The 19,232-nt window shown below is 41.4% G+C and overlaps 1 protein-coding gene across 7 annotated transcripts in view; it reads left to right on the forward strand.

Annotated features, from left to right (window-relative positions):
- LOC135494117 (uncharacterized) overlaps positions 1 to 19,232 on the forward strand; it is a 133,769-nt gene that overhangs the window by 95,251 nt on the left and 19,286 nt on the right. For all 7 annotated transcript variants that reach the window (XM_064781876.1, XM_064781880.1, XM_064781874.1 and 4 more), the window contains one exon: positions 17,252 to 17,399. In XM_064781876.1, coding sequence (XP_064637946.1) covers positions 17,252 to 17,399 — 148 coding nt within the window. The remainder of the gene's footprint in view (positions 1 to 17,251; positions 17,400 to 19,232) is intronic.

The raw sequence follows: 19,232 nt of genomic DNA on the forward strand, positions 1-19,232 counted from the left end.
CATTGTGGTTTCCTGGGACGTTATATTTTGTGGCGAGTACTTCTCAGATGATTTGGGCCAGGCGGTCTCATTGCTCTCTCATGAAATGGTGTTGACTGTGCAAACAGTTCATACTCAATACGAGTGAGCTTCGGCTGCAACATGTGTCGTTCAGCTTGTACCAAATACACAGGAAGTGAAGGAAAGCTATGGTACAAAGGTCGAAGGGTATTCAAACATAATTATAATACAAAGACTGTAATTTCTAACGAAATTAACATACCATCATAACTAAAAGACACACATATGTACATTGAAAAAGCCGTCCTTCAACACAGTAGCTGCACAGCACACACTAGCATTCTGTCTTTGAATGTACAGATGGTTTTTCTAAAGTAGGTTAATTGCATACAGTGACAAGGCTGTAAACAATACATTGAATGCAATTCACCCATGCAACCAATCGATACGTGTATGTTGTTGATTTCAAAGCTCATGTAGCCGTTTTTGAAATCGGAATTTTGAAGGCTGGTCATGAGCACAGAGCTGATTTTCTTGTTTTTGCTTACCGCGTATGTTAATGATCTGCATGTTTAAGGAGTATTTAATGTGCATGTGTTGCGTTAGTGAGAAGAGTTTAATGCAAATTGCACCCTAAATATAAGTAGAGCCCCAAAATTCAGTTTCTGATGGATTTTTAATACACGTTCTATAAGGTTGTATGTTGTTCATTGCAATGTTTATGTACATCTAGGTTAATGTATTATAGAAATGTAAAATGGCGGCCTCGTCTTGTTTACATTTGGAGCTAGCTTGTTTTCATTGTCAATTTCACCTTGGCTGGCCATCAGCTAATGCAAATGACATGTAGGCTAGTTGAGTACACTATAACATGCTCTCATGCTATGATAGCGATCGTTAGTGCGCTCTGCCACGGTCTTCAAGAGCTATTGAAGGTGGTAAAGAAATTATGTTAATGTCGGGCGAGGCGTGGGTTTGTTTACAAGAACGCAGTAGCTTCGTGGCTCTCGAAACTGTAGTGCTGGCTTGATGGAAATAGCACAAGGTCTTAACTTGGTTGATTTCTTGCGAATGGTGACATGATAAACCTCGTATGATATAGGGTAGGCTTTATAAGAGGCATCCTGAAGCTGAGGCCAACACTCGCCACTATATCGACCGAGCTTATGTCAGTAACGTGTCAGAGGGGACTCCGGATTTTCGAGGTTGTATAAGAGTCGATATGGATGCTTCTGACTACGACTTGTACTGATTGGAAAATGTTTGGGTCTTGCCGGTAACAATTATTTTGCACTTCATAACTTCTTAATCAACGAATAGCCAATCGGGCAATCACGATGTGAAAACTACCTGTCCAGTATTTTACCTATTAGCTTGCATATAACGTGATTAGCAAGTATATTTAATACTTGACGAGGGAATGTTGGTAATGAATAAAAGCATTAGCATCTGTTCAACAAGATTTTAAAAATGTTGAAACAGACTACATGTAAGGTACTTTATTGTTGATTGCATTGCACCAATCGTTTTATTGCCTACGTGCAGGTAGGCCTATCAGCTTGTCTGCATGCGCAACCTACAATTAGATCAGATGGACTTATGCCATAGCATAGTTAGCTTAAGCATGCTACTCTTCGAGCTATTTGGCTAATAAAATACTGAAACAGATAGCAACAGGTAGGCCTACTGTTAGAAGGTCTTTAGGCAAGACGTACATATCGGCGTACCTCGGCTAACATAGGCCTCTGATATGCATATAGCCTATGATATTGCATGATCGAATGTTTTATTCATATTTGCGATGCTGAATGAAATACTTGTTAATTTTAACAAAATGTTATGATATCTCTGCCGTTGCTATGAGTGCGCCTAGGCCATAGGCATCCTCTCTTAAAGGGTACGCCGTTTGCAATTACTGTTCGTCAAGGAAAATAAAAATGAAGTTATACACAATGTCATAGTCCAGTTATTATGCATACGACTTTGCTGAAACTTGGGATTTTTATCATTTGCATATGTGCCTACACAACGACAATATTGACATTTATATTGAGTACGTATTTACGCAATGTGTCATTTTCTAAATTCAATTACAAATTTCAAATTATAAACGAACGGCTTTGGCCTTTAAATGTAAGCACGTGATGAGTACATTTCGAGAGGAGTTCAACAAGTGCGCTGGGTGATGGTTCACTTACAAATGTAGAGTTGGTCTGCTCGGTAAACAATTTCTACAGTATGGTTATGCTTCTGTCTCTGCCTACCTTGAACAAAAAAACGAGAATAAAAATTGTGGCTTACCAGCAAGTTGCGCACCACAATTACTTCTAGAATTGCATCGCCTCTTTGCTGGCCAAAACCATCAGTGAGGATAGTGAGAATTGACTGACCCATTCAAATATACCACCAGCGGCCAAAACGCATCTTGACCCTCAATGTATTAACAATGCTCAGCTTACAGGCAACGCGCGTCAATACAGGTGGAGGCTACGGAGGCTATACCGCTGGAAGTTCAGTATGTGCGTAGGCAACGGAAGCAATACCGCTGGAAGTTCAGTATGGGTGGAGACTACGAAGGATATACCGCTGGAAGTTCAGTATGTGCGTAGGCAACGGAAGCAATACCGCTGGAAGTTCAGTATGGATGGAAACTACGGAGGCTATACAGCTGGAAGTTCAGTATGGATGGAAACTACGGAGGCTATACAGCTGGAAGTTCAGTATGACAAAACGTCGCTCCTCGGTTTAGTTCCGGGGTAGGCCTATGCACAACTTTCCACTTGGATCAATATCTTGTCAACCTTAGGTTCTCATCATGTGGTATATTATTCATGTCACTCCGCTGCCACGCAACGTGCAGACAGAAATAATGGGAAATTGATCGGATGCCAATCATGCTATTATGATCTAGAATTACTATGGAAAAACGTGGGAGTAACATGTGAATGACCTATTCTTTGTTGAGTATGATGCATAATCAACATCCATTGTAACACCTTTGCAGTGTAAAAACAAATGAAAGCTCTTTTGCAGATCGCTAATAAAAAAGGCTTTCGATTCGACAAGTTACAATCACTTATTAATTAAGTCCAGTACTCTGAGACTCTGACAAGCAACGAATGGGCCTAGCCTACTGGGTAGATGTGCTTCCACCAAGAAGCCACTTTGACAAATGCTTCTGTGGAACGGACAATGCACTGGTTGTTTCACCAAAACTCGTTTGAAATGTGGTGAGTTTGTGTTCTCATCATTTGTGCTGAGCTGGATAATGTAAGAATGTATGATCCATTGATGCCGCCGATGCAGGGGCCTGGCAACCAACCTGTTGCACGAGAAGAATGTCTGCTGCACTAATGGGATGTGGATTGCCGTGATTAGCTCATTACGTGTCCTTTTGTTAGACTTGTAGATAGAGAATGGCTATTACGAATCTGATTGATCACTACGGGTCATTGTTCCGACCCCTAAGATGGGGGAACCACCACTTCTAGCAGCTTACCAAGCAGCTAGTGTCAGGCGATGGTGACAGACTACATTATACACTCGACCTCTGTTCTGCACTCATACTTAGCCGTCACGGACACAGTCGCTAATTTAAGACGCATGGTGACAAATTCGGATGAACTGAGAACTCCGAGATCATCCAGGATCATCATCAATCGATTCTCTGTCGCCTGTGTGTCGATGCAAGTGTGATGTCTCAGAGCATTATCACACCATGTAGTCGCCAGCAGCTGCTTCAGTCTTCGTTACATGACATCATGAACTCGAACATGCATACCCTGCAACCTGTTGAGATCTGGTCAGAGGCAATATTTCAAGGTCAGCTTTTACCTCACATACGCAGAACCCTTGCTAGCCAACCTCCGAATCAGCAGCCACACTGCAACTACTCTACGCTGTGACAGACAGCTGGGCATTGATAACCTTCACAGATCGATGGGTATTGATTCATTCGACCTAGAAACGATACCTTGAGTCGGTTGATGCCGATGAACGACACGAGAGTCATGAGCTGTGAGAGCTCAGCTTTTGTTGCTTCATTATGGAATCGATTCAGTAACGCTGCCTCAAAGACAGTCCCTCACACTTAGATCAAGCACTTCTAATCACTTACGTGCCAGTCGAGGTTGGATGGATTAATGATTGGCCCATGGTAAATACGACCATGGGTTCCATCCATTTATCTATGATGGGGATTCTCCATCATCTCTCCATGGATGATAACATGTCTAATAGATCCATGCATTCACACTTTTGCCTGTGTATAGTAGTTCATCAATATGCATACTTCTGCGATTGCCGTTCAGTTTGATTTGGGATTTGAAATAATTGGTTTTCTGAGAGTTATCCACATGTGATTAACCATTGCCACCTTTGCAAGTTCAGTGTGTCGATATTGAACTTCTGACCCGTCCGAATGAATCTTCAATGCAATACTCTTATACGTATCTTGATACGAAATAAAGGCGTCATAAAACGATCCGTTTGGGTTTGGAAATACTGCCAGTGTCAATGCCAGTAGAGTTCTTGTGTCGGTTGCAGAACGAATTTTGTCTCTTTTGATCAAGAATGTACGCATGCCAACATGAATTTCACAGTACCTTAGCCAGCTTACAGCCTGTGCAACTTCTACCTACCGGCTATAATTATCTGCTCAATAATTGGAAATTTTTCGATCAGTGCTACAGTAATTCGATAGCTACTTGAGACTTTTCAACTTCTGATATTCGGGAGAGTCTGCATGGTGGTTCTTTAGCTTTTGATTCGGCAAATAGCTACTTGAGACTGGGTGGGTTGAATACGAGTCACAGTTTCATAGGAGACATATTGACCACAGAGAGAAACTTTGGGTTCTAAAGTATATACATTTAACCAAGGATTCGTTAAGAGAATGAATCCTTGTTTTGAGGATATGCGACATGCGAGGGACAACCAGCAGAAATGCAGATTTGGTATGGATAGGTAACAACTATTCTATGACTTTTCTGCGAAGAAAGGATATGGTTCGACTTCGCATGTTCAAGCACCATCAAGTCCGTCGGTAATTTGTTTGACGAGCTTCGTGTAAGACAGCGAAAATTGCTGGAGCCTTGGGCAAACGGTGCAGTTAATATAGAATGTTGCAGAAGAAGGTCGAAGGCGAAGACTTGCAGAGTCAAAACCGAAATAGCTATGGAGCGCTGCTGGCTTGGATAACTAAGATGGTCACTTGCCGTGTTGCTGATTGCATGCCGACAACTAAATGCAGTTCATTCCGGGAGTTCATTGAGTGATTGTATGCTGCACCACTCTCTTGGATGTGGCCGTTTCTTCACCGCTTTACTTCTTAACATGTTTCCCACAACGCAATGACCGGATCCTGGCATGGCCTCTGACATATGGCTGGAAGAAAAATAGACCTACCACTTAGGCTATCTTGCCTATGTTGCTCACCAACTACAGGTAATCGAAGGCTGTATCTCAACCATTAACTCGATGTTTAGCCTGATGTACACTTCGATACCTATTGAATTGCTTTCCCCATAGACGCTATGCTTCTGCCTCACACAAGCTGCGCTGTCACTGATGTTTCATTGGGACTATTGCGTGGAGACACTACAGCTTTCCAGGCTTAAAAGAGGAGGCCAAGTTTGTCAATTTTCTCCGATGTGCATGTGAGGTATGAAAGGCGTTACATGATAAAACGGCCTTCTCTACTTTCCCTCACCCGGGAATGAAGATGAATAGTAGCCTGCATACACGTTTTCATGATGTTTCATATCAAATTGCTGTCAGCATCCGTAGAAAAGAAACTAATTTACTGATGACACGCGTGGTATCCTCAACATAGTTCAAAGGACATTTTAATCTCATTGGCTTTCTACTTGGCAATGTTTCGTGATGTGCTTTAGAGAATGTAGGCGTATTGCATTATGTATTCTACGGGCCTAAGTCCTTCTCCAATTTATGGTAAGTATGTCAGCCTACACAGTCTTATGACCTCTTATATTCTAGCCTCCTTTATCATGAATCGGAGCAAGGTTTATCATTCAAACTCCAACTTAAAACTATCCTAATTCTCATGGATGAATGAAATCCAACCGATATCCGTGGTTTTAAACGAAGCAATAGTAATGCTGCAGACCTAACCTTCTTTGGCATGTTTAGCCACACGAGTTGATTATGCGTGACAAGCTCGCAACTCATCTGGACCACCGAGCTTTTTGCATCTTATCAAGTTTTACCCCGGCTTCGTTTAAAGGGAGTATAAGACGAAGAAGTTCAGGATGCTCGTATTAATTGGACGATGCTCTCTGGTACTTCTATATAAACACACACGCCGATAAGAAATCGTATTTCTTATCTGAGTGTGTGTTGATATTTCCCTTGGATATAAGACTACCGTTGAAGAGAACATCCCCGTAGAGTGGGATCACTTCACAGATCGTATGTCCAAAGTATACAGCTGATGCTTTGAAAGAAGAGTGACTTGACTCACAACTTACTTGACTCAACCCAACCTTACAGACCATCCACTATGGAAATCTACATACATGCACTATTAGTTCTGATCAACCTCGGGGTACAAAAAGAGGAGGCGTGCATCTTAACTTAATAGAAACACACCCCATGTTTTTTTAGTGTTGATCCAGAAAGAAGAGAACCTCATCAGTCTGGGTTTTTTCTCTATAAAGTAACTTTAGTGGGATCTTTTTTGAATGCATTGGAAGTATTGAGATAACTTAGTAATCAGTACATTTTCCTCTCACTCTCGGATGCAACATTGGCATGAATTTCCATTTACTTCGCATCATCATGTCGATCTGCGGGCGGTTTGCGTATACTAAGGACTGATTTTCACCGCCGGGAAGTCGGCATGAGCATTACAAGCACTGACAAAACAAATGCATTGAAATCGCCCCTCTTTATATTCTATTGTTTCTTTGACCTTGCCTAATTGTATAATTAGTGCAGAAGTTGCTACTCACAATTAAATGTATGAATATTTTTTTGACCAAGTACATTCTGAAATATCCTTGCCCATGTTCTCTCCATCAATTAAGTGAGCAGTCGACATTTTATATGCTGTATTATTATGCAGCCAATCCTCTCGGCCTATATCATGTTAATAGTGTATTACACGGTCATGAAAATTCATTCAGAAATGGCAGCTGGTTTGTCTATGTCTGGGAGGGTTTATCAGAACTTGCATTATGTTCGATGTGGTTATTTATCAGCCTTCGTAGTGGTGATACATTACGCAGTGATAGGTACATCTAGGAACCCAGTGATTCGCTGTCTGCAGTGTGGAAATGACAACCCATGTGACCCGCCCGAATCTGCAGTGTCGATGTTAAGAGCTGCTGTGATAACGGACAGTTTTAATCACTTGGTCTAAAAAAGAGGCTGTTTTCTCACTTTTAAATACATATATTAGGTCAGTTGAATTGTAAATTTTCTAAATTTCGAAAAATGTTTTGATGAATTTTAAATTGGCTTTAATACGTCATATAGTATTGTATGAACTGATTTATATTGTATCAGCTAATCTTATTGACTGGAAAGCATAGATACATCGACATTTTGCTACCATTGGTGGAAGCAATGGGCGGAAGTCATCGGCCATCTTGTTTCTAGTCATATGACGATGTTGGGCGATATCAGAAAGCGTTGCAAAAAAACGCTATTGGTTATTTTCCATATTTATGCACTGAACCTGATGTCGGCGACATTTTCGTACCATTTCTACTCTCACTCGAAAACGTACAGTATGACTCGTTATAATATGCATAATGGCCTTGATATGCGCAATTATCGAGTCGCGGCACACCCTCGTCGTGCTGTTAGAGTATTATTGAATCAACAGGCAAGGCAATTCGCGAAACCATTTATCATAACATACATGCAGCGGAACCCTTCAATAGCTTTAGCCTTGTTCCAATTCAAACATTGCGTGACTCAACATCAGAAACAACTTGTTGAAATCACTCCGCCATTTCACGATAATTTGACCTAATTTTTCTGAGCATCCGAGTGAGGTATTGTCATTCAGTATATCCTAGATGGTGCGTGAACGCAACAATATTTTTCTTGTTTTCTGATGTCAAATTTCAGGTAATGATTGCGTGCAGTAGCAATAAGTTTCGTAATTAGGAAGAAATGTGCAAAAGTGTACGGTTTCATGCTGATCATTTCATTCTTTAAACTTTGTTCAGTGCCGTTGGCTATGACGCCGTTCGTGTGTAACCATTAGTTGGTTCTTAATTCGAAGTACCAATAATGTGGTATCCAGGACGATAGAAAGGCTAAACCGCAATATAACGGAGTATTGGACCTCTTTCCATTAAAGGCCTAAGCCATTCGTTAGAAATTTGAAATTTGAAATTTGTAATTGAAACATTCCAATTGTGTAAATACGTACTCGATATACATTTCAGCATTGCTGTCGTGTAGACAGATACATGTAAATACTATAAATATACCAAGTTTCAGCAAATTCGTATGCATTATAACTGCACAACGGCATTGTGTACAACTTCATTTCTATATGTATATCTCATGGCCACCGAATGAGCGTTACAAACGCGGTTGACTACAGTAGATATGAATTGTATCTTTCGAAAACCATGCCATGGACCAGTGCAACGAATGCGATGGAAAGGGGTGATTAATGTCTTCCTCCAGGCTTTGCCTTACATGGATTATCAATTTTCATGTCAATCCAGGCATCCTCGCTCTCGCCATACATAAAAATCCAGTTCCAATAATATCGCTCGAGCGTATACCAAATAATTGTAGTATCAGATTGGCACCCCTTCTGATTAATCATAGCTTGAAACTGGGCGCGGGCCACCAATTTCATAATCAATGGTGCCATGTTGAAGTAAAGACGAGCAAAGGCAGTGCATTCCACTTGCACACACCTGTACATCATGCAAGTGGATTCTCTAGCATTCTAAAGGCATTGTATTGCGCCGCCTTTATATGGGATTAGCATCTCCTGAGCTCATCACGACAATATGCAGCAAGCTTACCGTATATTTTATCCCGATTCCTATTACCATGGCAACGTCACTAGTGATTTCTTATCAATGCCCGTTGCTTGCTTATGAGAAGATTGAAGCCATTCTTTATTGATGGGAGTATCAACAGCTAGGGACGCTCTTGGGCATGGGAGCTCACCGGCTAATCATTGCGGGAATTTTTGCATCTTAATTAAAAGGTTCACTTTATGGGTGTTTGCTTCCCACTCATACCTGCATACAAACGACAGGAGGAAATTGATTTGCAAATATCAAGGACCTTATGAGGTTACGGGAATATGCTTTTAAGGAGCAATATGGTATTCGTGTTTTATGGTTAATTTATAAAGACTCCTCTCGACTGTGTCTCGAGATAGACTAACCAGCGTATTACATGCGATGAGATAACGCTCGGATACAATGCAAAGGTCGAGGTTCCTCGGATTGTCTCCGATGACCATTGGGAATTCGGTAAATATGTCACATGACCCGAGCGAGTCAGGTCATATTTTCGTGCTGACGAAAAGTGTAATGTCCCGAACCAGCACATGGAACTTTGCAAAACTCGAACATTGATTGGCCAGGATTCCATGTTAATAGGAAATTGGCAGGATTTTAGGGGTTCAGCATTCTCAATGCAGAAATAAAAAGTTTCTTCAGCGAAGTCCGATGGTCATTTTTAAGGTCTCCTGGATCGATAGGTCATATTTTGTTTCTATATATTTCTCATTTATTAGTAGATGGACAAAAATAAATAATAACCTGAACATTTCATCCAGATAGGTCGAGAAATAAACCGTACAGAGCGGAAAATGTCCGAATTCAATACACTACGTCAATGTACACTAATACACTAATTTCGTTACCAACCATGGCTACTGAAATGAAAGGATCCTGTTTGGTTTTGAGGTGAAGACCAATAAATACCAAACTTCAAGGAAATCTTAGTTACTGAAATGAAAAAATCCTGTTTGATTTTTAGGTGAAGACAAATAAAAACCAAACTGCAAAGAAATATGGCCAGTAGTTCGCCTTCACGAGCCCCAAACGACGCGGACATAACATTTATGAATGGACAATAGTTTGAATTCTCTCTCATGGTGTTTCAGTTAATTGATAAAATTGAATGGAAGACATGTGGGTAAATGCATTGCATTGGAAGCAACATCAACACCTGTTACCCAGCCAGTCTATTGCTGACAATAATTGATCGAATTCTTTTGCAATTTGAAATCTGATAATTGACTATGTGAAACCTATTTGATTAATTAAAACATCTGATACAGAGCCATTGAGTTCAATCAATAGTCATTTTTGTTATATTATTGCTGTTTTTTCTCACGAATGATGCCAGCTCGATATGAATCTCCCAGTCGTACGTGGGACGGTCTGCGATAGTATTGGTGTGCACTGCCTTCTATATCCATGATCCATGATCTGCACATCTAATCGCAGTGCATACGAGCGATTTTTGTCGCTGCGACTTGCAACGTAGCGATGACAACATGACGATTTTGGTTTGTTTGTTTTCAATTGTAATCACTCATCATGTTTTCATGGCCTTGTCGCTGGTCGCAGAGGTTACAAGTCGGGCGAGGATTCCTGTTTTGTGAGTGGTCGCCAATTCGGGCGACAACCCCCATGAAACTACCCATTCGACTATAACTAGATCGGGCAGTTTCACGGAAATAGCTAGATATAGCTGCCGACACATGGTCGAATGTACAGCATTTTGCACAATATGTAAAAAAAGAAGCGATATCTCGCTAAATCTTCGCGCCGTTGTCAAGTGGTGTTAAACCAATTGACAGAGCAAATTAAAAGTTTATCGTTGAAATCAACGAGAACATGCGCTGATGTGTACTTTTTGCGCAAGTGTACAGTGTTTTTAGGAAAGACGCCAATAAATCTAAGAGGCAACTCGTAAATCAAGCTACGGCGGACCCGAGACTTGGTAATAAGCTGCGCAGTTGATTCTGCGGGTGTGAACGGCGGAATTCCCCAAATCGGCAACCACTCGCAAAACTGAGAACCTTGCCTGACTGTTTGCCCAGTGTTACACCCCGCTGTTACAGCAAGAGTTCGATATAGATCCACTTGTGGTTGAAAGCAGTTCAGCCGATCCGAGTGCATCGCCGAGATACGGGCTTTGAACACAATTTGATATCGATTGTATAGGTTCGAGTCCTCTCAGAGAGAAAAATCCATAAAAAAGGCATTATTAATGTATGAGGTTGTACATTGCAGAATACATTTTATCGTTAGTTCAGTCTCTGTTTGTTCAATGTTGTTGTGTGTATCTAATGTAAAGCTGATCGTCGTGTTGATAAATCCCGAAGACCACCAAAAACATCATACCATAATTGCGAAATCTTTAAATTATGATATTTGTTTTGACATTTACAGGACTGAATGCTTGAATGTTAGCATATTACAAAATGGACACAATTTTGACTTTGACTTTTGACCTGTGTTTTTTCACATGACCTGCTAGCATTGGCATCAATTCGCGTTCATTCTATATGTTCTTCGTACTGTCAAGAACAGCACAGAAGATCTTCTTCTTTCCTCGAGTTGGAACCCTATGAGTTTATATTGCCCCTTGGATGTCTCAAACGTAAGGACCATCAAATATATCTAAGTCTAATTTTGAGAGGTTATTAGCAAAATCTGAAACTTTCCAGCAATAAATATTCATCACTCCAAGCTGCAAGTAGGATTTATTGAAAACCAATTAACCTTGGGAATGTTAACCATGTTAACTGTAAGTTTAAACCACTGGTCCCTTGGGGAACGAGTCTCCCCAGTGCATAATGTTATTTGTAATAAATTACTTCATAATTTCACCATCATTTTCCCGAGAGGACTTCTTATTCGGCGATAGATTTTACATAATTGTTTAATTTTGAATATAATCTCATTTGATGGCTTCATCTGGTCATCGAGGATGAGTCAGAACTTGTCAAATAGCATTGAAACACTTTAAAGGCAGGATGATTTGCCGCTTTAGCCTTTAGTCTTTGGCAGATCCCTCTCCTTCACACAAAAGTGTAAGTCAACAACAAGATTTTCGTCAGACGTACACTCCGAAGAACGTTCAATTCAGCCACTCAAGATATTTTTATTTCAATAATGAACGATACATTCACGACAGAATTCCGATATTACTCTCAGATAGCAGCCTACAAGTACGTCTCACTGGTGACAGCAGGTTTCCAATGCACCCTAAAAAAGTGGTGACTTTGATTTCGAGAAAAACAGATGTGAGAAAGTGTTCTTGGAGACCAGCCCTTTTTCAATTCAAATTCAGCAAATCATTTGTTACACTATATGACAGATTTTCAAGCACAGCTCACCCACGCCTTAGGGACGCTCATTATTTGCAGTGATACTTGGAACAGATATTTTCATTTCCAAAAAAACAATGTTTGCACTTTTATACTCGATATTCGCCAATAAATCGAAATTCGTGACTAGGTTACGTTTGATTGTGTACCTTAGCTAACCAACAAAACTAAAGGTCTTTAAACCATGTCATCAACCTTACAGTTGACGAGCACAGCATTTAGTACATGGTAGCTCGACTGATCGATATTGCCAGGGAAGTCTGAACCAAAATGTCAACAGTTTCTTTGCTAAGCAACGAGAAACTCGGCGGCCGAGAACGTCGAAAGACTCTGGTTGAACCAATATTAATGAGTAGATGTTCACAGTTAACTCTTCTCGTTTATCCGAAAGCAGGTAGATAGATGGAGGTTCAAAATGGTTTCTAAAAGGTAGTGTCCAAAGATGTTGAGCATTGTCAAAATTGCCGTTTGTAGGAGGATAAAGCTAGCTCTTGATGGGTACATTCGGATGTACCATTTTGTGTCATTTTAGTCATCACATCCCGTCTTAGTAATAGTCAGGAAGATAAAGGATAATTTGTAAAAGAACCTCAGCTTAGGTGAGCCCTTTCCCTGCTAGACCTTATGAACTTTCAACGAGCAGTCGACTGTGTAACACAATAACACTGAAAGAAAATGAGTTCCACACAGTACGTGTCTTCACATTTTGAACAACGTCAACTGTGAAGAAAGGAAGTATGGCTTGAGCTGGTCCAGAAAAGAGGAGACATGCGAGACAGTTGAAATACTATCTCCACTACGACCTAATAATGTCTGTTTGTATTACCACAAGCTCTATAATATAGGACCTGGCTCTGACACGTCGGATATTAATGTAGTTTTTACGAAGCTTACCAACATGGTAAGTTGCCAAGCCGACAAGCCTCCCGTGAGGTTTCCATAAGAAAATATTTGAATCATAGCCTACTATAGTATAACCTCTTCAAATGTTAAAGAATGGATTTCTCCTGTCATCATTTTTACTCGGAAAGTAATACACCAATAAATTATCCTTCTCAAAATCTGTCTCTGACTTATACTCCCGTGTACATTAAACGATTATAATAATCCTTTTAGTTCATCCTAAAGCGATTTGCCGCGTCATGAATCAGGGGATAGGCGAACTGAACCTGTCTCAGTGGAATCCTTTATGTCATCCGATCCAGATTGATCTTTGCTTATTAATCTTTTGCTGTATACATTTGCGTATAGTTTTCAAATCTGAGATGGGGAAATTGACAAGGCAGATCATGCACGTTTAAGTCACGCCAGCCAATCTCAAACGAAACTTACTGAAGTGGAACCGCCCTTGTGGGCACCTCTGTATGAAGAACACCTCTCTGTTAAGGTTTTGGTCCCAAATTGATTGTTTTCATTCAATTTGACCTATCCAATCGGGTCACCTCTCTCTTAGAGAGCATCCAAAGGGTGTCCGCAATAGAGAGGTTCTACTACACATGTAGTACCGGGGATTGCATTTTGTTTCTAATTTTGCGATTTTTTAATTGGCTGAGGACAAAAGAAGTGTTCTTGCCTCTCCCCCATCGTCCCCTATGACCAACAAGCTAGCTAGCTGCGGGCTTCCCATTTAAGAGAACATGTGTATTATGTAATCGTCGGTATCAAAGATCCACTCAATCTGAAAGCTACAATGTGTAAACGACTATATAATGAAATGAACAGTCTGTTGACCTTGACCTTAACATTGACCTCGCCTTGAGAATGACTCATAGCCTTGTCGACGTCAAGCCTTATCAAATTAATGACCACAATTTACCCGACCCCCGAAGTCAATTATTGGCAGATCCAGACGAGATAATATCAGTGAATATCTGGTGAATCCTCATCAGACATGATTTAACGCTTTCTTAATGTTTCTCTGAGAGGATCATATATTTCGACAGTCAAAGCTTGATTTAGCCGCGAGACAAATTGTTATTCGGAAGTTATGAGGTTGGGGAGCTGGTTAGATTTTCAACTTGGATTACCGAATGTCTGTCACTTAGCAGTTCTCGACATCCTTGCTGTTTGCGTATAGGTGGGTAGAGTATTTCTTAGAAGATACGACATATTCGTTTAGCATGCCACTTCGGCAGTTCCGACTCGGGTCTGTCATCCATGTCATCCGTTTCGGAGGGCCTTTTCTACCGGCGTCATCCGCTGAAGCTATCATTCTGGCGTGTTAGGAACAAGGCCGCTGTTTTCTTTAACGCAAAGCATCATAACCTATTCCGCTTTGTCGACAGATCAACCAGCTGTTCATCTTTGCTGGAATCGATGGCTGGACACCCCGAAGTTTCCAACAGAAACCAAGCAACCTTCTCGACATTTGATTCCTTCTGATAATATTATCTGGTGCGTTATGAGTCATTCTGGCATCAGGCGAAAGGGATACACCTGCAAATTGCTGGATGTCCTGTAGGTTTACAAATAAACTGAAGAGATCCGGACCCAGAACACCACACAAAAAATTCTTGGATTTGGTACCACTTGGGGGAGTAAAGGCCACTATGATCTTTATAGTTTCAGAAGCACCTTTGAACGCTCGGATAAAGAAGATGAGATGGCGGAAAGATATGATGCTCAATCACCACGCATCGTCTTTGTCTTCGGATATGTTCGATAATTAACAATACACTGGACAAGGAAAAGACACGTAGACATGTTTACAAAGTGAATGAAGACTATCGCGTCGGCTCTGGCGATGACCATCCCGTGCTCAGGCATTGTTTTGGAGAAGTTGGACAATGTGAAACTTGGCCGTAAGCTGGTTGATTAATACACGTAAATGTCTTTGCTCAAAACATTTGAGGTCATCTGATGCAACGTAAATGCAATTATTAAAAAAAAAATTTTTAACAATCCGTGTAATATGCGCTCTTTAATATTGGTGTCAAAGAAACTCCGATAGGGATAGCGGAGAAACCGTATCAGGTCTTGATAATACCGAAGAGGTAACATTTGTCCTGTTGCTCGACTCCGTATACTACGCGAGTATGCTAGGCCTATAGAAAATACCATCGTTGACAACTGATGATGATGAAGGATTGATTATGCTAAATCTCGTAGAACGAACATGCTAGTGGGCACATGACAATACAAGGGTCCTGTCAAGTGCCTTCCCACGATGCTGTCGATGGCAGGCCGCCTGGAGTGAAGCGGAAATTACTCCACACTGATATGGTCTCTGGCAGCGTTCCCTGAAGGTTGTTTGGACAGGCAAGAGACAAGTGGAATCTTTGGCGTGATTAGGCGAGGATGTGGGGTAGTCATGGCCGACCAAGGCTGCGGTCATGTGGATTTAGGCAAATGGACTTCTGAAGTGATTCCTTAAAGCCTTTGCTCAAAAGAGGCCGAGGATACTATGATGAAGATTTACATTCTGTCAAAAACATATTACTACCAAAACAAACTATACATTGTGTCGCCTTTTTTGGCAACTTTAGATCAGGTACCACGACTGATTCAAGCAGTTGAAGTCGCTGAAGGGATTAGGGCTGCACGATCTACCAGCTGCAGCTCGATTGCAAAGAGTATTACACAGCTGTATTTCCTTAGTTGGCAATGAATTCCCTATAACCCAGGTTCCTTATATTGGCTATTATCTTTAAACGCGATTCTAAAGAGGACATTACCCAAGTTTTATTACCATCAATTACCCCAAGTGACGTAAGCTGTGCATCTTGCCAATAAATCAGAAAATGCATCCATAACCATCGCGTTTCTTTTCTTTGAACCCACAGCTAGTTTAACATTTATTTACTACAGATATCACAGCTGATAATATCGGACAAGGCTTCCTCTGGGACTTGTCGTTCTTATTGAAATAGAAGATTGTGTGGAGGAAGTATTGATCGTTGTGGAGAGTCTTGTCCCTAGTTGGTTAGCGACACGCCTTTCCGGTAACAGGATGTACGTCAATGTTGCCATTTGGTCGAGGTTGAAAAATGTAGCGTTTTACTTTCACAAGGCGTACTGCACTATATGAAGATGGACATTTGACTATATACATATTGATTTGGCCACAACGGGAATAAGATTTAGTGGAATTGGTATTGCACTGTTTTGCAATGATAATCCTATAGTTAGACATGTTGGAATCGATATGGGGAGAGGAGCTTCCCTGTTCGGATGGGCTAAGAAATGCAAAATCCAGGTTCCGTACAACGGCCGTGGTGGAAGTTAACCAGGACGATACTTCAAAATGAAAACATGGCCACTATCGATCAGGGTAATCATCCTGAGACAAACTAACCCTGGGCGGTGGTGTCTAGTAATGGAATGAAGCTGCTGTATCGGATGTCAAAACATAAGGAGAAGGGTCCACGTCATACAAATACTTACAGAGAAGTTAAATATCCACTGCAGACCAAGTGTCATGATGGTGTGATGTGATTTATACAGTAGAATGTTTTCTCAATATCCATCTTCACATCACAACACGAGCTCTATCCATATGAGCGCATTTATCCTTCCACGCTCATCTAACCCTAAAGCTTAAACCTGTCAACTGGTTATGATTCTGATGTCATTTATCACCCCGGGCTTATAATTGATTTGAAAAGCCGCGTAGCCATGCGGCTAAGCGCGGAATCCACCGGGTTTTAAATGTTGACGTCGTCTCAGTTGACCCTTTCTTCCGCCGATCCTTTTTCAATTGGAGAATGTTGAAAAGTGAATGACGTCGTCATCATTGTTGTTATTATAATCGTATCTTCGCTTCCTTGCAAGATGTTGCACCATCCACCACATTTTCCATGTACGTACATGATGCTCCTGGTGCCTGGTGATGCGTACTCATAAAACCTAGGTGGTTGTTGTTGTTGTTAATCTTATTCGCGTTCGTCTTTCTCCTTGCAGGCTGTTGCTCCAACTGTTTGCGATGCCTGGCCGGTATCTCATGCCGCACCCTGTCCGCGTTCGTCCTCATGCTCGTCGGCATAGGGGGCTTCGCGGGAGGTTTCATAATAGGAATAAAGAGGAGCAGGGAACTTATAGACAAACGAATGTAAGTACATTTTGTGTTATGATTAATTATTTTGATGTAGACACCCTTACAGTACGGTATTGGCAAACTTTGAATAGGAGGATACCTTTACCATAAACCTTTGCAGTGATGTCTTGCTCCCCTCACACCCTTCGACAGTCACGTTGATATGAATGCTGAGACTGCACGATGTCGTCCACGACATCACCCTGGGCCACGTAGAGGCCATGCCACTCTATTGTTAACTGGAACCCACCGACCATTGTAATTGCTGTCACGTCTCGGTCTTTGAAGTCACTACAATATTTTCGGCTCGTACATACTAGCGGTTGATAATCCAGTCAAACTGGCTGATGCCATACTATTTTGAATCTAGAAGTCTTTGCATCGAAAGGCTTCGTATACATGTACCCACCTACCTGAATTGTGTTTTGACAACATGAAAAAGAACAACGATTTAGGCAGCTCTAGACTTCTTGATACACATAACCTTTGAAATGATATGCAAAGCCGGATTCTGAGTAACTCGCAAAAGCATAATGTTCTTGGCGTTTTCCCTTCTTTGTCACTTGAGAGGTATCAGTGCTCGAGATACAGCACTACATGTCACACAAAAAGCACTACACCTTTAGTACGGAGATCAAAGGTTTGTAGCTTTTGTTATTTCATGAGTTCTCGGCGTGCAATGGCCACATAATCCCAGCCATTCTGTCCAGGTCAGGTTTATGGGAACCCTGGTCACGTACATCCGGGCCGCTGTTGCTATGGAGACGGGAATGCAAATGACGGATATAATGGAAAGGATTGGTCGGGATGAAGAAAGACAGCTGAACTGAGTGCTATGACTCTCTTGCTTTCGATAGATTCCATTACTTCATAGCATGGCCGCAACTGGTGTCTATATTTTGCTATCTGTGGGTTGTAGTTTCAGTGTGCCTCCACAGAACTCACCGCCATTAATGTTGTGATCCGTATCGAACTCTCATCGTTTGCTGAAATAGCAAGGCTATTCATTTTGTCAAAAGACGACGAAGTCTGATTGTCTAGCTAATCTTTGGCTAAATGATGTCATTCTACTGTTTTCTAGCCTTTATTGAGATTGTCATGGCCCAGGGAAACAATCTTCAGCAACAATGCATTATACATGTTATAACGCATTACACAGCAGTAATGATATGTTGGTGATCGCCATCTTTGGAGATTGGTATACGTCCCGATGGATATTCTGCATGCATCGTTCAATAATATCTTGTCCCTGACGCCCGGAGGTCCATTAGGTGCCGTGATAGGCAACCCATAAGGAAAGTCCTGTGGAATTATCATTAGCATATCGTGATGGGAAAAACTTAATATCACGGGTCCCGATTGCAAGGATAATGACCTGCGGACTAGCGAGACCCTAAGGAGGGTGTAATGTAGCCTGACTATTGCTGATCGAGCAAAACAGATACCAATGTCATTGGTTTCTATAGCCATGCTTCTTAATCTGTCATCGGGCAAAGAGGAGAGGAATCCATGATTTTTTCGAGGATGCTGATTCCTGTAACACCGTCTCATGACAATAAAACAGGAAGACCACAAGACCCTGCAAATGACAAGCTAAATATTCGCTGCAATATGTTCCTTGCATGGCTGAAGGAACGAGAATGGACTCCCTTCGGCCCTTCGCGCCTTTGCCTCTCGCGGTTTTGGCCCCCAGCCCGTCTGACACATACGCCCCGAACTGCAGCACGTTTCTACGGCCCTGCCTTGAAGATCGTTTTGTATGACGGGAAAGGAGGTGGATCTTCATGAGATAACTGTCTGGTTTATTGAATGTTTGCTCAGGGTTGCTTACTATTAATGTTATTGACG

This window comes from Lineus longissimus, chromosome 9 (genome assembly GCF_910592395.1).
Source record: "Lineus longissimus chromosome 9, tnLinLong1.2, whole genome shotgun sequence".
In the NCBI taxonomy this organism is placed as follows: Eukaryota; Metazoa; Nemertea; class Pilidiophora; order Heteronemertea; family Lineidae; genus Lineus; species Lineus longissimus.